The sequence below is a fragment of the Alnus glutinosa genome, chromosome 10, assembly GCF_958979055.1.
Source record: "Alnus glutinosa chromosome 10, dhAlnGlut1.1, whole genome shotgun sequence".
NCBI classification, from domain to species: Eukaryota; Viridiplantae; Streptophyta; class Magnoliopsida; order Fagales; family Betulaceae; genus Alnus; species Alnus glutinosa.
This window is the reverse complement of record NC_084895.1, coordinates 26,087,059-26,111,012: the sequence shown is the minus strand read 5'-3', so window position 1 is coordinate 26,111,012 and position 23,954 is coordinate 26,087,059. Positions and strand designations below refer to the sequence as shown.

Sequence of the window (23,954 nt, the reverse complement as noted above, 5' to 3'; positions counted from 1 at the left end):
GTCCAAAAAGCAAAGAACTTGTAACTTTTACCGCACGTTTAATGTTATCGAGATTAGCTTCTTAATCAGATTTTAATCATAAAATCTCACTTTGCCTTAATTATATGGGATTAAAAGATAAAAGGGAGAACAACAACTTTACTTATACCCCTTGATTTTTTAATTTTTTTTTAAAAAAATTATATAAATTTTAAAAAATAGCAATTTAGAGTATTCATCTTTTATTTTTTTTTTTTCAATTTTAACACTTCGTTAGAATTTTTCGTTAAATTCTCTCAAAATTTCCATAATACCTCTCTCTTTTTTAGGAAAAATTTATAAATTTTTTAAAAAAAAAATAAACACAGGGGTATTTTGAAAATTTTGAGAGGATTTAACGAAAAAATCTAACGGATAATTGAAATTGAAAAAAAAAAAAATTGAAAGATAAATGTTATAAATTAACACGTTTTAAGGTTTGAATACCTTTTCTTATAAGTGATGAAAAATCAAGAGTTATAAATGAAGTTTTTCCAAGATATGATTATAACAAATTTGAATACTATAGTTTTTAGCGTGGCCTTACAAACTGATATGATAATCTACTTGACTCTACCACGTCTGTCATAATTAAATTTAACTATTTAGTAACTGACCTAATAAATATTAGGTGGATTATTTTAAAGACGCAATGGACTTTTTTAAAAAAAAAAATTTTCTTTTGGCTAACAAAGTGGACTATGTTCTTGTTTTATTTTTACTTTTTTTTTTTTTTTTTTAAAAGAAATCTTGTTTTATATCTAATAATTAAAAAATGGGAACAGCCACTGATAAAGATTGGGCGGTTGCACTTTGCAAAAGCCAAGCCGGGTGGTCGGCGATAATGGGCTGCCTGTGGGCCCTACTCCGGGCCCAAGGCCACTTTTGCAGACGCTCCTCTTCTCTATCCCCAATGCAAGGCACATTGTTTTACAAAGAAAATATAAAAACAATGGGTCCCGCTCTTTGGACTTGCCTCCATCCAATGAGAGAGAGAGAGAGAGAGTTTTGATGGACTTTCAAAGGCTTTCTTCTTGGGGTAGGATTGTTTTGATCATCCTTTAGGCTAATTTTTTCATGGAATTCAAAAAAAAATTATTAACTAGTTTTAAATTGGGTTTAATCTTATTAAATGTATTTTTAATCGGATTAGCATATGTTAATTTAATAGATTGAGTTCGTTATTATTTTTAAAAATGCATATAATTTTAAATTATATATCAATTTAATGGACTGAATTTAGAATAAAATTTTCCAATAAAAACTTTGTCCAATTGAATGGTTTGGTGCTGAATTCAAAACCAAAGAAAAGAAAGTATGGCCTTTCTTTTCTAAGAATTGATGACCTAGATTTTCTAAGACAATTTTGTTACGCAAAATGTTATTTTTCCTTCTCCTAATTAACTCTCATCCAACTCCATCTATAATAAGAGAACGATAATAAAAGATCATTTTTCTTCCTTAGGTCAAATTTGACGTGGTTTATATGAGTGTTGTTAGGGTTACTCTTGTTTTTTACTACAAATTGACGTAATAATTATCTTTGTGGCACTTACCACATTAGTCAATAAACAATTAAAAGCCCTGATTTATAATCTCTCGTTTTGCTCGTTATAGAAACCTAAAACAGAATAATGAAAGCAGAAGCAAGAGAGAGAAAGAGAGAGAGAGAGAGAGAGAGAGAGGGAGAAAATGAAAATAGAAATTATGGGTGATTCGGTGTTAGACACCTACGTCTGTCACTACAATCTAGCCCTAAGATCTACATTGTGCTCATTGACTTATTTGTATACAATACAAGGTCTATATTTATAAGGTTTAGAGTAAATACGAAATATGAACAATTAACCAATAAATATAAAATATAAAATATCAATTAAATATGAAATATACGAAAAATATAATCTATTTTTCGTATATTCTAACGCTCGTGTTAATATTTTATCATAAGGTTGTTTGCTCATTCAATTAACTAAACTAAATGGTCCATGCATAAGTTTCTTGTGGGTATTTTCTAAAAAAACAAAAACAAAAACAAAACAAAACAAAGAAGAAGTCGATCGACAAAATATAATTTGAATAGAATTTTATTCTGAATTAATTTTGAGGAAAATTATGTCCTTCTAGGTTTTGCTCATTCAAAAAGAAGCAGCAAATATGCCATACAATTTGGTGTCCTTTCTCTTTTGCTATCTTTTCTAAACTCAGCCGACAGTGATTACCAGTTCCCCAATCTTCCAGGTGACACAAACTCAATTAGTGTAGTGTGTACACCTTTCTTTTTTTGTGGGTGTGTGTACCCCTTTCTTTCTTTCTTTCTTTCCTTGTTTTCTCTTTTGGGTTACCTTTTTGATGGGTGACTGTAATGGGCACTTAATATCCATTAATTATCATACGTATAGACTAAGGAACTCTTCCATTTCCTTGTATTGAAGCATTTTCAGCAGACGTGCATTGATGCTTCAATACCTTGGTCATCATTAACCATCCACTCCCAGCCTCCCATCCATGAGAAGCAATCCAAGCAAAAGGATGTGTTAGATTTCCAAGTTTGTGTCAATTGGGATGGTTAAAATCAACCCATTCGTGGGACGACAATTTTTAACACAACTTGCAAAGTTATTATAGTTGAACGTGACCATAGTAGTACTTGTTTATTGGGATCGAAGCTGCACAAAAGGGGTTTAGACTAGACAGAGGAAAGTGCAGGTACTAGCTACTTAAAGTCTGATTGAGTTATAGCCTGACCTAACCGTATCAGGGCATCAGTAAAATTTAAGGCAGCTAATACTTTAGGATTTAGGATTAAGAATTCTTATTCTGGGAATCGAACTCTCACCCTAATACACGTCCAAACACTTAAAGATTTTCTTAAGGCCACTAAGTCACCACTATTTATGATAAATAAATGTAAGTTTAATAAATTAAATTGATAGAATTTTCTCACTTGAAACCAACTTTTTACTGGTACCTACAGACTACAGTATAGTGTAGCATGATAATTATTAGTATAGGACGTCATATGAAGAAAAAAGAAAAGAAAAAACAAAACTTGCCATTACAGGGAGCTAAGCACTGATTAGACAGCCTAAATCTAATACCTATAAACTAGGTGCTTATCACAGTTGATAAATTTTAGGGATATTAAATCTTTTATTAAGAGATAATAACTAAAATGATGTGGAATTTATTCATCGAAGATGATCAAAACAATTAATAAAAATAAATGCTACGAGTACCAATGAATAAGCTTCACATTATCTTCGTATCCGTCTCTAAATAAAAAATTTAATACTTTTAGCATTTCTCGTTACGGTAAAAGAAAGCTTTAGGGCCGGCCCAACATAGTTACCTGTAATGTATGGGTAGTAACATACTCTTGCTAAATTACAAAACTTAAAAGGGGGCATCATGCAGTTGCAGGGGTTTCAAAAAAAAATATTCAGCCGATAATCATTAATACTTGACAAAAAAAACTCCATGGACGTGATATGTCTATTCTGTGGAGGTCGGTCCTACTGCTACCCTGCTGTGATGAGTGGGAGTGACCCATAACCAAGGGCAAAGGAACATCTCATGACCTCCAGAATTATCTTGTTCCCTTGTCTTTATGTTATAAGTCTATGCTATCAAACTCGTTTCAAATTGGGTTCGGAAAAAATTTCCCTAACTATGTTTATTAAATTAATATTTATTTTTAGACCATCTGATTTTCACGTGCATTTTTAATAGAATTAATAGAACAAGTAACATCTGTTATGTGATTTTGAGAATCACATTTTAAAAAGAGTAATGTTACACATCATCCCCTTGTCCTCCTTTTGTCCCCCAAAATTGATGTGTCTCTTAAAATCACTATTGAATTTTTGATATATCACTCTTAGATTTTGATTCAATGATAATTTGAAGAGACATATCAATTTTGAGAGGACAAATGAATGATGTGTAGCATTACCCGTGAGTGATCTTCCAAACAAGGTTTATACAATTTGGAAAGCCTAATTATAATCTGAATCTGAATTCTGCAACTTCTTTGATGGAGCGTGGTGTGGGCACCACCAAAAGTTGACACACAGGGCAAATACTACACTGTAGTCATACCCTTTGCACTCGCAAAGTACCTTTCAACCCCTGTCACGCCCTTTTTGATTTGGTGCTTCTACCGCTTTATACGGCTTGCTTGAGAGATGATCAAGGCATCAAGCCATTTGTTTACCAATTTCTTATTATTTGTTTGTATTTTCTGCCGCTGCATTTTTCGTTTTGAGTCTATTTTTAAAGAGTCCATCCATTTTTCAGTGTTCTGACACTATACCCCTTTACCAAATTTGCTTTAAAAAAAAAAATAATAATGGGTTAAAGAAATTTGGTACATGTGCTGCCACCCCTTTTTTTTTAATTTTTTTTTAATTATTTTATTTTTTTAAGTTTTATTAATTTTAGGAATAATTGCACCATTAGTCCATGTAGTATGCCATAATTATTTTTCACTCCCTACGGTTCAAAAAGTTCATGAAAAATCCTTGTAGTAAGCAATAATTACAAATCAATCCATGGAGTCAAATTCCATTAATTTTTTTTGTAAATTCTGTTAAATGCAACGTCAAACCAATAAGATGGCGACATGTGTCCATCTTAATAAAAAAATATAAATTTATTAAAAAATAAATAAATAAACTTATTTAAAAAAAAAAAAACAAAACAAAAAAGGGGAGGGAGGGGTGGCTGGGCCACCCCAAGCCAATGGGGGTGGTCGCGTGCCACCTCCGGAGGTCGCCAGGGGTGGCGTGCAGTTTTAAATAAGTTTATTTATTTATTTTTTTAATAAATTTATATTTTTTTATTCATATGGATACGTGTCGCCATCTTATTGATTTGACGTGGCATTTAATAAAATCTGTTAAAAATTTTAACGGAATTTGACAATAGGGATCGATTTGTAATTATTGCTTACCACAAGGACCTCCCATGAACTTTTTGAACCATAGGAAGTAAAAAATAATTATGGCATACCACAGGGACTAGTGGTGCAATTATCCCTTAATTTTAACTTTTTAATTAATTTTTAATTTTTTAATTTTTTTAATATCGTGCCACATGTCGATCCTCAATGATTGACACGAGGCAGACGGAAAAATAGACAAAGATACAAAGTCCGTCATTTTCAAAAACTCAGGTACCATCTGTGATGCGAATTGAAACTGAAGTATCAAATATGTCTTTAACCCTTAAAAAAAAAAAAAAAAAAAAAAAAAAAAAAAAAAAAAAAAAAAACCCTCATAGACCAAAATTAAGGTCCTCTATGCAATGATAAGGAATATAGAACGCTTTTGAGTTTGGCTTCTTTTCAAACGTATGGCTATAACAGCAGTAAGTGCTAAGGTATCATGCATGGTGCCATGTGAGCTGCAAAGTGCAAATGGCAAGACAGCTCTCCAATTCCTCATGTGTCGGAATTGAAGCACATCCTATTACTGCCAAATTCTCCCAACACAAATCCCATATTCCATTGTCTTGCTCTTGCTCCCCATTTGATCCATGCATACATGAATCATGATAATGAAATAAAGTGATCGATCGAGCACAAGATTATAGGCTGCTTCTCGCTCTATTTACTGCTCATTAAGTGCTACATCTCATTCTGGTGAAGGTGCATCTTAAATTGAAAGAAAGAACCATACCATAGTGACAAGGATCTAATGGTTGTTAGCATCACATCAAGTGGGATATTTGGAAATCAATTGTCACAAAATCTTAAGCGGATAAGAAATTGTGAACTTGATTATTAAAGTTAATATGATAGCACCCATTTACATGTGAGTTCAAACTCTCTCTTTATAAGTGAGACATGCCACATCTTCTCTCGTTCTAAACTTCCCTCCTTATGAGGCTCTCCAGTCTCCACCGCTTATTGTTGAGTTCATTTGTCCTCTTCGACGGTTTTTGATTGGAAAACATTGTCTCTCTTTCAACAGCTTCCTTCCGGTGATTGTTGCAACATTCAAGCGGCTAGGTTAGGTTTTTTTGCCTACATTAGAAACCGTTTTATGTGGCCCATTTCAAAAAGTAAGACCCAACACACGAATATATATTTGATTTCTCTCCCTTAATAAGTGAGCTCGAATACGTATAATATTTTATTAAAATGAGAATAACTTTTGGAGAAAACAAAAATTTTAATAAACGGAGCGGCATTTAAATTAATATTCTAACATAGTTCTTTAAATACAATTTCATCCATGACAAAATGACAATTATTAGCTTTAAGGAAGACCTTTTCTTTTGTTCTTTTCCTTTTGTTATACCCATACAATCAATACTTCTTTCCTCTGGGCTAAGTTTCAATTGGAAAGAGATGACTTATTCATTGAAATTTCAATGAACATTCGAGAAATTATTATATATATAGAGAGGTGTGACATAGCAGAAGACTAATTGGTAATTAACAACGATCAGAAGTGTATGCATCTTTTGAATAAAAGATAAAACAAGCCAGCATGCTTAAAAAATAAAAAATAAACTTTATAAAGTGTTGAGAAATTATCAAGTTTGATTAATAATTCAAGGGTTTTATTTTACATTATAAACTTATGTATTTATAGAAGATAAATACTTGGAAAAAGTATACATACCCTCGGTGGCGGAGCTAGCCTTGAGAATTTGAGGGGGCCAAATTGAAAAAAAAAATTGTGGGGGCAAAACTAAAAAAAAAATTTAAAAAAAAAATGAATTTTCTTTATTTAGAATTTTTTTTTTTGGGGGGGGGAGGCGGGGGAGAGGGGGAATTTTGGAACTTAGGGGGCCAGGCCCCCCCGGCCCCTTAACAGCTCCGCCCCTGTACATACTCCCACCAAACTTCCATTCTACTGTCAATGTGCCACTCAAACTACTAATTATATGAATGTCTCTCCTTTTAAACTACCAAAAAAATGTCAAAGTCTCCCTAAGGCCAACAAAAAGACAAAAATAACCCTACAAAAATTCCTTATAAATTTGAAAAAAAAAACTAAAAAAAAAACAATTTTTGAAAAAGAAAAAGGATTTTGAAAGAATTAAGAAAAAAAAAACATTTTCTTGTAGAAAAAGTAAACATAATCCTAATAGTAATAGTAAACCTAATCCTAGTAAGAAATGGAAATCAATAAAGCAAATTACTCCTAATAAGGAAAATAAAAAAAAAGTTTTAAATGTAAATAAGAAAAAAAAAATTAAATTAAATCCCAGCTTTACAATCAAGTCTTTTTCTTTTTTCTTTTTCTTTTTTTCTTGGTACTTCCATTTTCAAAGAAGATAAAATTCTAATCAAACGGCTCTAATATTATTATTAACATTTTTTAATTTTTATTTTTACAAAAAATATGAATAAATTCCGTCTTACATTATGCTGACCGTTGTGCAAAAAGACATTTATATTTGTGCCTTGAGAAAGCAAACAATTGTTTTGACTGTTGTTCTCTTCCAATTATCAAAAATTCCAAATGATCCTACACGCAGAGAGCTTCTCTACAAAAATGACATCAGGCTTACCAAAAGGCCATCATGCCATTAAGAATCCACCCAATTTTGTTTGGGGGGGGGGGGGGGGGGTAACTGGAAAAGGAATAATATAACCAATTTTCAGGATTTAAACCCATTCAGACAAGACATAATTTTTATTTTTTTTAAAAAAAAAAGACAGTAATTTTGCAAATTGCCACCCCAAACAATACCCAATTTATTTATTTTTTTTCCGAGGGCACGTTTGATATACTGGAATGATGATTGTGTAAGAATAGCAATAGGTATTACTATAAATACAAGAATTTGAAATAGAATGATTATTTATATTCATTTTCTATTTTTAAAAATGTCAATATCAAAGAAAAAATATTAAAATTATGGGTAATTACCTTTTACCCCATCAACTATCAGTCATTATCAACATGCCCCCATGAACTGATACTTCGACCAAAAGAAAGTATCAAATTACCACTTTTATATACTTTGGCCCCTTCCGTCGAAGAATTCCGTTAACTTTGATGGAATATGCCATTTTTTAGTGTTAATTTTGGTTTAAAAACCAAAATGTCTTCTACAACAATTAATAACAAAATATATTAAAATTAATATATTTAAAAAAACAAAAACAAAAAAAAATAAACCTGGCAGCCACCCCCTTTGGTGGAGGGGGTGGCGCGCGAACCACCCCGAGGTGGCTCCGGCCACCTCTTGGGTGGCTCGCAGCCACCCTAGGTCTTTTTCTAAGGTGGCCCTAGAGGTGGCTCTGGCCACCCTAACTATTTTCTAGGGTGGTCTTCTTTTTTTTCTAAGATAGCCGCACGGCCACCCCAGATTCTGGGGTGGCCGGAGCCAACTTTAGGGGTGGCTCGCCGGCCACCCACGGCCTCAAGGGTGGCCGCGCGGCCACCCCGGCCATCTCAGGGGGTGACACTTTTCCTTTAGTTTTTTATTAATATTATTATTATTTGTGTTTAAGATGAGGGCACTTAGGTCATTTTTTAAATTGAATTAGGACATTTAAGTCTTTGCATGAATTAGACAGACGAAATAGGCCAAAATATGTAAAGATGGTAGTTGAATACTCTCTTTTGGTCGATGTGTCAGTTCATAGAGACATGTTGACAATGGCTGGTAGTTGATGGGGGAAAGTTACCCCTTAAAATTATGTCACATCTTTTTCAAGTTTGCCTCTAAAGTAAAAATAAAAAATAATAATAATAATAATTGCAATGCACCTCAATCAAGTTTTCTAATTTTGCAATATAGCCAATTCTTTTGAAAAAGTTATTTTTTTTTTCAAAAAAAAAGAGAAAAAGAAACAAAAAAAGGACTAAAAAAAATTGGGGTGGCTAATAAAAATTAATAATTTTATGAAGTGTATTTTTGTCGAGTAATGCTACACATCATCCTCTTGTCCACCTTTCATCCTCCCAAAATTGATGTGGCTCTTAAAATCACCATTGGATCAAAATTCAATAATGACCTATCATAAATTTAATGGTGATTTTAAGAGTCACATCAAATTTGGGAGGACAAAAGGAAGACAAGGGGATGATGTGTAGCATTACTCATTTTTGTCATTAAGGAGGACATTAACATTTTTTATAATTTAAGGAAAGATATCGACATAATTGGTAATTTAAAATGATATTGACAATTAAATTTTGAAGAGAATATGTGCAGATATAATTCATTCGGTGTGTAGTTACATACTTACATTTATGTGCACCAACCCACACCTGAACTCTTTCAACGTCGGGGCAAGCCCGGTTGAATCCGAACCGAATAAAATTAGATTGGCCCACCCAGTCCCACTCCCAGTCCAAGTCCAAGTCCAAGTAGGATAAGGATTTTTAGCGATGTGTACTTAAGAGCTCTTCCCCAACCCCTTTCTTTATTCTTTCTTCTCAATTAAGACTCAATCCCTTGGATTGGAAGCTTTTAAACCATTCAAACATGGCAGCCGCCGCAGAGATCCTAAGCCTGAAGCTTTTTATAGACAGAAAGAGCCAACGCTTGCTCTTTGCTGAAGTAGACAATGAATTTGTTGATTTCCTCTTTAGTATCTTCACTCTACCGGTCGGAGCTGTGACGAGGCTTCTCAAAGAGGCCGACGGCGGCGGCATGGTAGGCTGCCTGCCAAGCCTGTACCGGAGCATTGAAAATCTGAGTGTTAATTACATCCAAATAATAGACAAATACTTTCTGTTAGAACCCAAAGTAATCATGCCCGGTGCTAAAATCCCTCACCTATTGCCAAACGTCTGCTCAACATTCCGTCAATTGTCTACCTGTCCGCGCGATTGCAGCCGTAGCCGCGTTTACGTGGCTGACGAATTTCGCGCAATTTGCCCTAAGTGCGACTGTAGGATGGACCGGGAGGTAACCTTCTTAGACACACAGGCACAGAGAGAAATCGGTGCGTCCTCCGCGTGCGAGGAAGGTTACGTGAAAGAGACGGTCAAATACATGGTGATGGATGATCTGGAGGTCAAGCCCTTGTCCACCGCCTCTCTTGTCACTCTGCTTACCCAGTTCAATGTCAATGTCAACGACATTGGTGCTATTGAGGAGAGAGTCGTCGATTTCGGCATGGATGAGGCGGTGAAATTGCTCAGGGCTTCCTTGCAATCGAACACTGTTCTGACCGACATCTTTCTTCCTGCCGAGATCGAGATGGATGAAAAATAAGAAATAAATAAATAAAATAAAATAATCGGATCTTTTATTAGTTTTATTTAGGTTATTTTGTAATCCAATAATTGACTTAGCCTAAAGGCAGTCAAATTAGGGTTTATGTATTTTTTGTTTTTTTACTTAATTGATAAAAAAATAAATAAAAGATTTTGTTCATTTCTTTCTTGTTGTTTCTCCCAAATTCCTTTTGGATTTAAGAAAGTCTAAAATTCCCAAATTCCATATGGTCCATGCTTGAATCATGATAATGAAATATTGGGAAAGTATGCACAACACAAAAATCATCTACAATATATTTTGAGATCTAATAAGAATTCACAATAAATTCATTGAATTTCACAAAATAAAATTGGCCAAGTAGAAAAGGGTAAAGGGTGCCTCCTAACCAAGAAAAAATTTACCTAATTTAAAAATGATGCATATTATTCAGAAGTAGGGAAAAAAAAATACCACTATTGAACCTAAACAAGGACAGAATAAAGCATGAAAGCTGGATCAGTCAAATTATGTCCTTCTTTGTGCAGACACGAGGTCGTTTTTTCACCCCAAAAAAAAAAAAAAAGAAAGAAAGAAAAAAAGAAAAAAAGATACCCAAAAAAGAGGAAAAAAAGTGATGAAGAGGAACTTTTCATACCCTATAGCATTTATTTATTTTATTTTTTCTGTTCTTGCTTGCAGCGGGTGTTGGCATGTTTCTCTTTCACTTGAGTCCCAAATTCCAAAAATCAAGGATTTGGAACTTGAGATTAAGTGTACCGTATCCGGATCTAGAAAGGGTGTGATGAGAGTTGTTGGTTGTTTGTGTAATGAACAACTTATGTGGGAAGACACTGAGCTGCATCTCATTCTGATTCGAAGAGACATATCTAAATAGCTCGAGAAAATATTAAAACTCTTGCGTAAACAGAATGAGATCCGAATGCCTTTTCATATTACCCTCGGTATCCATCCATTTCACCCTATCCAATATTTACATCCATGTTATTTGATCTCCTATTGATTAGCAGCACACTAAACAAAAGATTATGGTGGGGTATGTGCAATGAAAAGCATGGCACTGATTGCTCACTCAGATTACGTAAGTGTTGAAATTATGGAGGTTTTTCTCAACCACTGGGATTTGTTCAACTTTACCTACTTTTAATGCAGATAAGGACAGTTGGTGAGATTAGATAGATGGTTTTTCATTCATGCAGCATTCCCCAAACTGTTGTGCTCTATTAATTCATTATTTAATATCATGATTAAGGACTAAGTAGAAATGCCTAAAAGCCTAAATGATTGACATGAGGTTTTGATATATTTAAAAACATTATGGTATACCCCCCAAATATCATGATTGTATGACTTACTTTTTCTGATTTATCTGAATAAAAAGCTTACTTTGTTATTACCCCACTGTACATATCTGTCATCAACACAACTTTTGCAAAGGACAACCTTTTTACAAAGAAAAATATTGTTTTGCATTCTCTGTTAACATTTTTCTAGTACGTTGGTATGTCGTCACAAGCTCAATTCACCCTTAGATTAAAAATAAACAAAAGAAAAAAAAAATTAACGTTGAATTTAACATGCCAAGTCAGGAGTCCGCCGAATATAATGGAAGAATGCAAAATAACATTTCTCTTTTACAAATGAGGTCAAGACCGAATCACGATTTTTCATACAGATCAAAATATAGATGAGAGGTCAAACCTAACTTAACAGCATACTCAAATTACTTATCTCTATATATTTAACAGCATACACAAATTACTTGTATCTATATAATGTTACATGTGAATCATGCCTAGATGTACCTAGAGTTCATTAAAAATCTTCTTTTTACTGAACAAAAGAATAGTTGGAGATACATATAATTCATTTTTCTTTTGGTAAGTAAGATATATACAATTCCAAGGACAAATATTCTTTTAATCATTCCCCAGTCTGATATTAACTCCAGCTTCCAATTTATGTTCTCTTTTGTACAGCAATAAGTAATACGGCAAAAATGGGAGAAACAAGAAAAATAATATATGGGAGAACTTGACTCAGAGCACCCTCTTCAATCTCAACTTCTTTAAGGGGATAGTTGGATTTATTTTGAACAAAGGCTTCGAAAAAATTCTGATAACCTGTGTTAAAAGGAGTGCTTGTTGTGACCTTCATCATCTCCATGGCCTGTTAGATTCACAATTTCACTTGAATATTACATAAAAGTAAAAATGACTATAACAAAGAAACACACAGACATGCATACCAAAAAAAAAGGTGGGGAAACTATCTTGCTACATGAAAGACCAATACTAAAGAACACCCCATGGGCCATGACATACATAGAACTATTTCTGATTGGTGCTGATAAATTTAAATTTGAAAACCACTGACTTTTCAATTTTCATGTTCAGGAAAAGAAAGTTGCCACATAACAAGAGTTCTTAGGCATTAACACACAGTAAGAGTTCATCTTTATTGAGGTAATTACTCTGTTAGTAGGAGTGGTAATTCGTGTTCACGTGACAAATTCGAATCGTGTCAAAGCATGAGTATAAAAATATATAGGTCAACCCTAACCCGACCCATGTAATTAAACAGGTCAGACTCTTCAACCCTAACCCATTAATTTCGTATTGGGCTCGTATTAGATTTGCAGATCGTATATATAAAAAATTGACAATCCTACCTGTTAGATTTAGACCTTTTAGCATGGACACTACTATATTATCTGGACAGCCAATTGGTAGTTACCTGAAAGCTGAACATGAATTGTCTTGCTTTCTTACTCACTTGAGCATTTGGATGAGACCGAAGCTTCTCATACATCAATCGAGCCTCATTCGACCTGTCAACCATAACAACTGTTCTATAATCATCAAGCAAGCGAAGAAGAGAGAGCTAATATCATTCAGCACTTTCGCTTTGCAACTAAAGATGCTTGATATACAATCTGACATTCATTTCTCAACAAGGTTTCAACTTGTACACAGGCCAACAAATTAGTGAAATGAATTTTGATACATCCGTTCAGGTGTTAAAATCATTGGTGTGTAGCTTGGGAAAATCTATGTTGCCATGACAGTTGTCAGGCTTCCAAATTAAATTTGAACTTCCACAGTTCTCAATCCTCTGTTATGTACATTGCAATTCAACTCCCACACAAACTCAAGAAGTAGAATCCCATCTACCCTGACTTGGGTAAGATCAAAGTGATCAAATTGACTCCATAACTTTCAAATTCTACTTTTCTTATCCTTTTGTATTAGTCCTAATAAAACTAACTCCCTTTCCATCACACACTTTTCTGATTCAAAAAATCAATATTTGTTTTTAAAAATTTGACTTCTCTTGTCAGTCTTAATTAAAATTATTTAATTAACTTAAAATATGGATCACCATGATGCTACCTTATCAACAACAAAGTTTCCAGTGAATAGTGCAAAGCCTTGAACGTTACAAAATTCATTCCAAGCAAATATAGTTTAAATAGTTTACATATCTCCATGATTCAGAAATCAGTAACATATGTTCCGAAGCTTGCAAATGATTCAAGGACTATGAAAAATAACAAGCTTCACTATTAAAATCATAATATATATGTCATAATGTTGATCGAGTAAAAATTTAATTTGTGGTGTTTGTGCAGTCAAAAGATAACCAAAAAAAAAAAAACCCAGTAATAAATAAACCAACAAAGAATTTGTGATGTACACATATAAAGGAAATTGAACCAGTGCATAACATGTTAGATGGCATTCAAATGCAAGTCTATAGTGTGGGATGAAGACACCACACTAATCTTAAAGGAAGACGCAAGCTTATAAGTTTGATCAAAATTGCCTTAAAGACAACCATGACAACACACAAATTTCATATGCATCATCCAAAGGACAATGGATTCATCCCATATTGTATGTAGAGCAAAAACAAATTCAATTTCAGGGCATGTTAAGGGGCGTCATAAGGGTTCTACACTTGTATCGAATTCTTAAAAGACAAATATACCTACTAAGGGAGTCTTGACAAATTGACCATTGCAAAGCAGCTAACCCATGAAGCTCACTCTGCAGAAATTATATGCATGAAACAAAACACAAAATATTTATTCATCCAAAAAAAAAAAAAACACAAAATATTCAGATACTGTTTCTCATAAGGAAACCAAATAAAAAGAAAAGAAACACAAAAAAAAGAGAAGTGAAAATTGTTCACTTCCACCTAATGTGTAGGTAAAGCTTTATTTGGTTTTTAATGATGCAGTACATAATGAATCTCTCAAGTTTCAACCATCTAGGAAAAAACAGTTCGTACATATTAGAGATGAGTAAAGAAACCTACCCATTGGTGGTAGGAAGGTATAGAAATAGTGCTAGTAAATTAGAAGACGAAACATGTCAAAATAATACAATCAGCATGTCTACTCAGCCACTAGACTCATTGGCATACCACGTCATTAAACACATCAATTTATCTGGAAGTTCTTGATCCCTAGGTTTGGATGCGTTCTTTTTCTTTCCTTCTTATATTTTCATTGAAAATTTACTAAGAAAGCAGAATAAAAAAGGAGGAGACAGCACCAGGAGCTTAAAAGGGAAATAGCTGCCAGCAAAGTACTTTTTCTTTTTCTAAGCTGCCAACAAGAGATATTTCCAATGTTCTAGCACCTACATCATAAGTCCACCAATTTATTAGCACTACTAGACACATAAGTTAAGAATATCATCCTTTCTCAAAAGAAATCATGTATTTCCCTTATCAAGTCATACTACTTTCATGTGCTATCATTTGGCTTTCTGCTTTCCTTCCCTAAAACAAGGCATTAACCAAATATGTTCCATAACCATCCTGTGAAACCATCTACCTTGAGTTTCCTCCAATTTTCCCACAATAGCAAGGATGTTTGTCAATCATGAGTCACCTGGCCCACCAGTTAATCAGAATCAAACTTGATTGCGAGAATCAAATTCCTGATATCCTATCTCAATTCGAATTAAACACATCAATTCAGGTATGGTTTGTACATATTTTAAATAATGATGCCGTAAATACCAACCAATCATACAAAAGGGTCATGCAAACTGATGTCACAGCATGCTTCATGAGCCAGCTGCACAGGTTGTGGGTTGTGTGTTACATTTATATTGATAATAGAGCTCCCATGTCATTTAGCATGAACATTCTGTAAGGTTCATTTTCGAGAAAGCATTTCCCTTCCTATAATATCTTCAATATTGCAAAATTCTGTGTGTAAAACTGACAAACCTGCTTTCAGCTCTAAATCATGAAGCCAGAGTAGAACATGTAATTCATTAATCTTGCAAAGGCCATGGCATAACAATCCTAACTCCCCTATGCATAAATGTTCTCATCTTCCCAATTTCATTGTAAATAATGTAGTTATATCAGATAATACACAATTCTTATAAAAGAAATTCACGATAGTATAGTACTCATATAAAAGCTCTATTTAGCTGATATCATTTGATTAAATATATATTGTCAAAAGATATATAAAGTGAGACTTCTTCTCAAATAGATAGGTAGTTCAAATAGTTTAAACAGCATATTACCTGGAATGTTAAGTTATCCATGACCTTTTCGTAATAGGGCAATGCTGCCTGAAGCTTTCCAAGATTCATTAATGAGTCTCCATCCTTTATTGCCTATACACATAATAAGTTCACTAAGGAATGATAATGCATTATACTTCTCGACAATGAAATATGTAATAAAAGATGCATTCAAAGGCAGTAAAAGAACATAACAAAAGTGCAAGTGTTAGACTCAAAAACTAGTTTAGGTAACATGGTGACTGCAACTTCTCTCTAACTGAAAGATGATATTTTCCAACCATATTTGGAAGCCAAAATTTATTGATATTGTAATATATATATATATATAGTATTCGAAGTCTCACCATTTTTGCTAAAGTTTTTTTTGAAAGAAGGAAAGAAAGCTGACTTGTATTCGATTGTTTGCCCGTAATGATCTTCGATCATGACATAAACAATTATGGTAATATGTAAATAATTATAAGAACTAATTCCAATTCCTCAATCCAAATGCACTTTTAGCATTTCATTTAAGAGCGTATGTAAAAACATACTCTTAACATACAAGTTAACAAGATGATATTTGGATAGAAGCATACCTCCTCACATTCAGATTTTAACTTTGGATCGATCTTTAAGCCAATTTTACTCTTGTAGGCAGCTACTAACTCTCTTGTTCGTGCTTCTTTAGCAGCTCTCTCTTCTGCTGTTTCAAGCACCTGCCCAGGGCGTATAACTTTTCCACCACCAAACTGACCAAGAACAAAGGAAATATCTAAGAAAAATATCTTTGCATGCTTGTGAGATTAGATTGTAACAGTAAAAGGCACATCAGTATCAACTGAATAAAACTAAATAACAAAAGCCTCCATCATCCCATATTATGAAACAATACTCTATAATGTAATGCATATTGCTTTAGAGCAACAGGTGGCATATATGATAACTACTTAATAAATACATTCCTAATTGAGATCATGAACCAACAGCGTTAATTTACAACATGGATTGACTCATTCAAAGGTACTATTGAAAAGGATCTTCAAAATGTTTCTGTATTCTGCCATCAACACAAAATTAAAACAGAAAAAATGTTAATGCCATGAGCAAATAAGACATAAGCGATGGGGTCTTCTACTCTAAGATCTTGTAAAACTCTGAAAGTTAATTAGGAAGGAATGTTTCATGAAAACTGAGAACATAATGCAATGAATACAAGTGATCCACCTTTTCTATAAACAATCAAAGATCCATTTTACCCTCCAGGTATCAAGATATGAGCAAAAATTTATGACTAGTGTAATTAAGAGAATTCTTATGGTGTGAAACTGAAGCTCTCCTTTTTCCATTATTTCAATATCTTAATTGAGAAAGGTGGAACTCCAAAATCTTCAACAAAGATAAAAGATTCGTGTCAGGAATTTTTGCTGATACATAGGCATGTAGAGCAATCCATCTAATATCATTAGTGTATTTACTTTGTCCCTGGACTCTTTCATATGTATAGACACACACACAAACAAACCACGCAAAGGGAGCCAAGATCTTCAACAAATACCAAAGGTTTGTGCTGGCACTTTCATAGTTATACAATCATCTAAAGCCACCGACCTGATTCCTTTTGTGGGTTTAGTTTGTCCATATACAATTTGATGCAAATATAAACACAAGGATCCGTGCAGGCATTCTGATAGATATTTTTTTCATCTATATCAATCATCTGATTTCATTTGTGGGTTTTATTTGTCCATGGACACTTTGATATGAATATAGATAGATACCCAACCCCCCCCCCCCCCCCCCCCCCCCCCCACTCCTTTTTCTATCTCCAAAAAAACTCTGATTAACATGGACAAGATATGTCGACTCAGGTAATTGATTTCTTCAGTGCTTGAAAAATGATTATGCACTTCTTTTGCACATCATTATGTAGCAAAAGTAGTTTCCATAAGGAATATAAAATTATGATGTTTAGAGCCCTAGATGCTATCAGCAATTGGAAGTCAGCGGAACGAAGAGATTAATGCATGATCATAACGTGTGTTGAGTTTTATTATCAAATATTTGATCTTCGTCAACAAGTTTAAGAAAAAATAGTATAAAGTAAAACGTGGCTCTCTACGTTCTCCTTTTCTTTTCTTCTTTCTTCCTTCTTTTCTCTTGAATTGTATATTTTCCATCTTGATTATAGATTTCAGAAACTTTAAACAGATTGTCCAAACCAAGATAATTCACTTTCTATGGAGAACCTCCAAAACATTTATTTGTTTTCCAACATGATATCATCACTCAACAAATTGCCTAACATAAGAAAGTAACATCCTTCAGGCCCACAAATTCAGAAATATCAACAAAAAAGTATGTACACCAAAAATGTGTCTACTTACTACTCTAACATCAGCTATGATGGCCACTACCATACCGTTTTTGAAATATTTCCAGGTCTAGGAAAGACTCCCCATGAAGAAACCTTTGGCTTGTAAAGTTCTGAATCATATTCCTGAGGCAGCGTGGGCTCAGATTCTGTTGTGTCTTCGAAATAGCTGGTATCCCCAACAATCAACTCCACCTCTGGCAAGTCCCCATCCGGGAAAGATTCTGAAACAGGAACCAGCCCAGGAGGTAGTCCCCTGCTCCTCTTCTTATCTGCAAAGTCAAGTCCCATAAAATCCATGCTTGAAACTGAGAGTTTCCCCTTCTTACTAACCGTTTTCTCCACAACCGCATTTCCAAGGTTCCCCCCATTGCTTCTCTCCAATCCTAAAAATAAATGCACAAAACTAAATTTACCTCAAATCACTCATACAAATATGTCATTCTTCATCAAACAGCAAAACTCCTGGACAACATTTCAAACTTGTAATCAGCCAAGAGTCATAACAATTTGTTTGCTAATAAAATGAATAAATTGCCAAACACATTAAATTATAAAAGCAAAGACCTGAAGGTAAATCACAAGTACCTGTTTCACTTCACTGGATATGGCAACCAATCAACAATAAAATAAAAATCTGCCATTCTCTCTCTATCTTTTGCCAAAATATTAATTTAATTATTATATTTATCATTTCCTATCATCTTTAAGGTTTTGAGATAATTGGTGATTTAACATGGTATCAAAGCAAAAAATTATGAATTCAAACCCTGATTTTAGAATTCTCCTATTTCAATTAAATATTTCACTTGTTTATTGAGGGAAGTTTGAGTCCACACATCAAGGGAGTATTAAAATATTAATTTAATAATTAAATTTATTTTCTATTAGCTTAAACTTTTGGAATGGGGGTGATTTAATATCCATAACTTTCCAAAATAATACCTGAAACTGTGTCACTCTCTCCACCATTCTTGCCACCACTCACAACACCTTTATTCTTGTTGTACTCTTTCGCCCTCTCCATCGCAACCTTAACTGAAACCGGCACTTCCTTAGTCCCAGAATCCTCAACTGGGTTCTGCTCAATTTTCGGAACCAGTTTCGATTTTACCTCCTTCTTATACGCCTTAGCTTTTTCAAACGCGAGCTTCACAGGGTCAATAGCAGCCGGCACAGGTTCCGGAGAGTTTGGTGAAATGGGTTCTGAAGATTCAGCATTGGATGGGTTCACAGAGGAGGAGAGCTTCAATGGCTTTAATGAGTGGGTTTTGTTGAGGATTGTGGAGGGGAAGACAGTGGGTTTTGAGGGAGAGATGGTGTTGATGGAGTTGAGAGCAGAGAGCCACGACGGTTGAAGAGAAGCCATGGTGGGTCGGCGTTGGAAGTTAATGGGGTTGAGAGAGTGTCTCCGTGGACTGACTGTCTGGTTTTTCAGTTACTGTTGGTCCTGTTGGATAAGGGAAGGTTATTTGATATAAATAGTTTCTAAGATTTGAATAAAAATATTATTAAAAAAAAAAATCATATTTAGTTCCTAAAGTTTCATCTGATTTTGAATTAGTCCTTAGATTTTTAATTTAAAAAATAAGGTTTTTAGGTTTTGCATTAATTTCAAATTGACCCCTCTATTACTTTACTGTCAAAATTAACAATCTTTTCATTTGTCACATGTGTTTCATTTTGACATTTTAAGATTCATGTTAGCACTCAACATAATGTTAATGTCCATGTTAGCATAAAAATTAACGATTTTTCATCTAATGTTACAATTCTAGAAGATTATGATAACGAAGAAGATGGTTTTTTTTTTTTTTTTTTTATGGATGACATGACGTTTAATGATGTGACATTGATATTAGGTGTTAATATGGATGCCGATGTGTCAATTGAGACACACATGAAATATTACAAACTATTAATTTTGAGGAAAAAAGTTATAGAGGAGCCTTTTTTAAAAATTTGTATATAACCTAAGGACTATATTCTTAAAATTAGAAACTCATTGACTAAATTCAAATAAGAAAAAAACCTAAGAACTAAATATGATTATTCTAAAAAAAAAAAAAAAAAGTGTGGCAGGAGAATGGATGGTCCGAATGACGCATAGAGATCTTTAGCAATTTGGATAGCATATTTTGAAAAGCACATGTGAGACCAATTTGTCTGAATAAATTTTTAGTTATATTCAGACAAATAGATTCTAATTAAGCTTTGTCACATATGTTAAATTGCTAGTAATTTAAATAGAAAATTGCTGGATCTTCATCCCTTAATCATCTCTATGATATTGACCTAAAACCCAAGGTAATAATTTGATATTTGTACTTTAAATGATTTAATTTTTTAAAATTTTCTTCAATTTTTTTTTCTCTATTTTAAAGAACTACGTAAAAAAAGAAAAGACAAAAAAAAAAAAAAAAAAAAAAAAAAAAAAAAAACTACATCCTATTCTATATTTTGTTATGCTTTTGTTATTCTTTATTTCAAGCTTAAAGAATAAAATAAGAAATAAATGATCAACAATATCCTTCATATATCAAGGATCATTGTAACATTTTCTTTAACAAAAAGGATGAGCAAAAATTAGATATATGATGATTTTAAGATGTGATTCTTCATCATTTGAATAAACAATTTCTCTCTCTCAATGTTTTGTGCATTTAGTCTGTAGATTTTGTGAGTATCATTCTCATAGCGTGCTCTATAGCCGGAAGAAGAAAATGCTGAAAAATCAAGGGCTAACTCGTGCGAAACAACCTCAACCAAAAAAAATAAAAAATAAAAAAATGATTATTGTCACCCAGTTCTAAACAAAAAACCACAGCCAAAAATAGTTTAAAAAGTCGAAAAAATTGTTCAAGTCCATTGTGAAATGTATTTCTATTTCAAATTACAGAAGTTACAATCCTTGTCCAATATTCGGGTTCAATCCACAACAAAGTGAAATCCAAAGCAACTATCTATGGAGAACATACCCAATTAAACATATTACTAGTTGATCTGTCCACCAAGAGGACCGCAGTTATCAAGCTTCCAACAGCCATTGAAGCAAGGCAGCAAACCTGTTGAATGTCATGCTTCATCTAAAGACCCGAAGTAAGTGATTTGAGGAAGTGAAGCCCCCATCAACCATGAGATTATCCCCACTTACATATCTTGCTTCATCGCTTGCTAAGAAGAGCACGGCATTAGCCACATCATCAGCAGTCAACTCTACCCCCTGCAAGTTAGCATTCTTCCCAACAAAAGCGCGAAAACCTTCCTCGGCCTCCTCGGTCCTCTCCAACTCAGGCAAGTGAGCTAAAGCCAAGCCCGTCAGAACCCCATAAGGAGAAACACAGTTGACACGAATCCCATGTAGTCCCAGCTCAGCTGCAACGTTCTTAGTGAGCCCCAACACAGCATGCTTGGACCCTGTGTAGGGATGGGGGCCTAAGCCCCCTAAGGCACTTGCAACACTGCAGAGAGAAACTATTGAGCCCTTCTTTAAAGGGATCATAATCCGAGCTGCATGTTTCATTCCAAGGAAGACCCCCTTCACATTTATATCAAATATCTTCTCAAACTCTGATATATCTGCATTACGAATATCGGAACATGGTGAGCCCGACAACCCGGCATTGTTGACCATGATGTCAAGTGTACCAAATTTATCGACTGTGAAGTCAACTGCACGGCAAACATCATCTTCTTTGGTAACATCACAATGGAAATAGAAAGTGTTTGGTTCACCACCAAGGGTATCACAGACATGCTGGCCAAGGTTGTCCTGCAAATCAACTATACAAACTTTTGCACCATGTTTGTGGAATAGGCGCACAATGCTCTCTCCAATACCAGTGGCTCCACCCGTGACAACTGCCACTTTCCCCAATAATCTGAGGAAAAAAGAACACAACAAAGGTCTTATATTACATAAGACATCTAATGCAATATGTAAGAATCTGTTATAAACTAACTATTAAGAGCACTGATAGAGCTTCTGATCTGAGTTAAGAGACAAAGAATCTTCTCAAACCTAGTAAAGCGCAACAAAAGAAAAACATAGCTGTAAAAATGAAGCAATGTAGAGAATCTGCTTTAGTGATTTGATTTTAGGGGAAAAAAAATGTAGCTTTCCAAGGGAAATTAGTTTTCTGAGATGAGTGCATCCTTCATGCAAAGGATATCATTAATTGAGTTAATATTATAGAATATCATCTTATAAAGATTGAATATTTCGAAATCATTGTGGTATCCACCTCTGTTTCTTGATAACTAAATTCTAAAGCATTATTACTCTCTTGCTAAGGCTATCAAATATTAAAAGCTAGATAACAAACCCCATAATCAGTTTGATATTAAAAGCAGAATTTACAGGCAGAAATCCAACAAAACAATAATTAAAGAACAAGAAATAGCATATTATTTGCATAATATAGCTGAGACCCACAAAAGCAGAACTGTGAAAGAAAAAAATAATTAAAGTGCATGCACCGAAGTAGAAGAGAAAGCTTGCTGTTTTGTGGGTTACCTTTGGCTTGGAAGTGAAGACTCACCAGATTTGGCTGTGGACATTGTCAACCTCTCTCTCTCTCTCTCTCTCTCTCTCTCTCTCTTCCAACTTCTTTTCTTTTCTTTTTCTTTTGTGGATGGACTTCTTCTGGACAAGCATGCGAGTTTGCCGAGCACCGTTACAGAAGACAGTAGTGCTTATTACTGTTCACGTAACTTTTTTTTTTTTTTTTTTTCACTTTTTTATATTTTTTAATACTAATCAACGTCAAAACATTTTTATTTTTGTTCATTTTCTATATCACATCAATAATTTTTTATTACTATTCAAATAAAAAAATTCACTACAATACAAAATTTTTTCACTTTTTTATACAAATTCTTTTTACTTTATATCACATCATCACTTTATACTAATTTCAAAATTAACAACCCACTATTATGTTATATACATATCTTTGCATACAAGCATAACTCTTCTGTTTTGTTTAATTTCCTCCAAGGAATTAAAGTCCAATCCATTTTATATGTTTTAATTAAATTTTAATTGAATTACGTGAATTTTTTTCTTAAAAAAAAACCCACATCAAATTGGATGAAAAATTTAATAAATTTCTTCCAACTCAATTAACACTTTATCGAAATATTTTCAATGAAATGATTTTTCGATGTTTAGGTCGTATGAAAAAATCATCAATGACGAAATTCCAACAATTGTGATCAGAATCCGACAAAAATTTGTATTCAGGTGGCAAAATTCAAGCTAGTTTCGTAAGAATTTTGCAGCTAGTGTCGTTGGATTCCGATGCCCGATCCCAAAATCCTGAATTCTTCGACACAAATTCGGATCACCTACAGACTTCAATGTACGGCGATGGTGAATTTTCAAGAATGTGCGTGTAAGAATGAAAAGTTTAAATTTAAAACATGATTACAGTTTTAATCTTTTTTTCACAAATTAAAGAGACTTTTATAGTTAAACTAAAAATAATTTTTGTTGACTATTATTTTTAGTTGTGCCAAACACTAAAAAAATATTAAAAATATTTTCTCCAAAATATTTTAGGCTCATATATCCGGAGCATTAATGTATTCTGTTCGTACGTGTTGTCTGTCTAAAATGGTCGCTTTGAAGTGGGGTTTACAGAAGTCAGTGAAGTCAATTTCACCGATGGAAGGAAAGTCTCACGGCACGGCCACTTGAAGGTTATCGGAAACTCGTGGCACAGAACAAAACTGTACCATTTTTCTTTTTACAGAAATCTTTAAAAATCTTGCCCCATTTTTCAACCTAAACGACGTAGCATTAAAGAAAATTAACGGAAATGTTTTTA

The 23,954-nt window shown here is 33.7% G+C and overlaps 3 protein-coding genes across 7 annotated transcripts; 1 reads left to right on the top strand and 2 right to left on the bottom strand.

Annotated features, from left to right (window-relative positions):
• Positions 1–9,435: 9,435 nt before the first annotated feature.
• LOC133880473 (uncharacterized) lies at positions 9,436–10,366 on the top strand. The gene has a single exon (XM_062319421.1). The coding sequence runs from the start codon at positions 9,475–9,477 to the stop codon at positions 10,207–10,209; it is 735 nt and encodes a 244-aa protein (XP_062175405.1). The 5' UTR covers positions 9,436–9,474; the 3' UTR covers positions 10,210–10,366.
• A 1,696-nt stretch (positions 10,367–12,062) lies between these two features.
• On the bottom strand, positions 12,063–19,561 carry LOC133878891 (uncharacterized). Of its 5 annotated transcripts, none has more exons than XM_062317455.1 (7): positions 19,069–19,561; positions 18,172–18,509; positions 16,349–16,501; positions 15,768–15,860; positions 14,203–14,261; positions 12,949–13,042; positions 12,063–12,381 (listed from the first exon to the last, which is right to left on the bottom strand). In XM_062317455.1, exons 1-7 carry the CDS (start codon positions 19,490–19,492, stop codon positions 12,172–12,174), a joined length of 1,371 nt encoding a protein of 456 aa, XP_062173439.1. In that variant the 5' UTR covers positions 19,493–19,561; the 3' UTR covers positions 12,063–12,171. The 5 variants fall into 5 exon arrangements, 2 of the variants coding, with proteins under 2 accessions (XP_062173439.1, XP_062173438.1); XM_062317454.1 differs by having other exon boundaries at positions 12,949–13,058; positions 14,207–14,261; XR_009902014.1 differs by having other exon boundaries at positions 12,244–12,381; positions 14,207–14,261.
• A 1,417-nt stretch (positions 19,562–20,978) lies between these two features.
• Positions 20,979–22,772, bottom strand: LOC133880157 ((+)-borneol dehydrogenase 2-like). Its single transcript, XM_062319047.1, has 2 exons — positions 22,640–22,772; positions 20,979–22,004 (listed from the first exon to the last, which is right to left on the bottom strand). Exons 1-2 carry the CDS (start codon positions 22,681–22,683, stop codon positions 21,206–21,208), a joined length of 843 nt encoding a protein of 280 aa, XP_062175031.1. The 5' UTR covers positions 22,684–22,772; the 3' UTR covers positions 20,979–21,205.
• Positions 22,773–23,954: the final 1,182 nt, after the last annotated feature.

What these genes read in the sequence shown, in the direction of transcription:
- LOC133880473 (XM_062319421.1), top strand. Translation starts at nt 9,475, where the DNA reads ATGGCAGCCGCCGCAGAGATCCTAAGCCTGAAGCTTTTTATAGACAGA.
- LOC133878891 (XM_062317454.1), bottom strand. Translation starts at nt 19,492, where the DNA reads ATGGCTTCTCTTCAACCGTCGTGGCTCTCTGCTCTCAACTCCATCAAC. An exon ending in CTGGAAATATTTCAAAAACG is followed by an intron (nt 16,502 to 18,171) that starts GTATGGTAGTGG and finishes GTTCTTGGTCAG; the next exon opens with TTTGGTGGTGGAAAAGTTAT. An exon ending in AATTCATGTTCAGCTTTCAG is followed by an intron (nt 12,382 to 12,948) that starts GTAACTACCAAT and finishes TGAATCTAACAG; the next exon opens with GCCATGGAGATGATGAAGGT.
- LOC133880157 (XM_062319047.1), bottom strand. Translation starts at nt 22,683, where the DNA reads ATGTCCACAGCCAAATCTGGTGAGTCTTCACTTCCAAGCCAAAG. An exon ending in TCTTCACTTCCAAGCCAAAG is followed by an intron (nt 22,005 to 22,639) that starts GTAACCCACAAA and finishes TTTTTTCCTCAG; the next exon opens with ATTATTGGGGAAAGTGGCAG.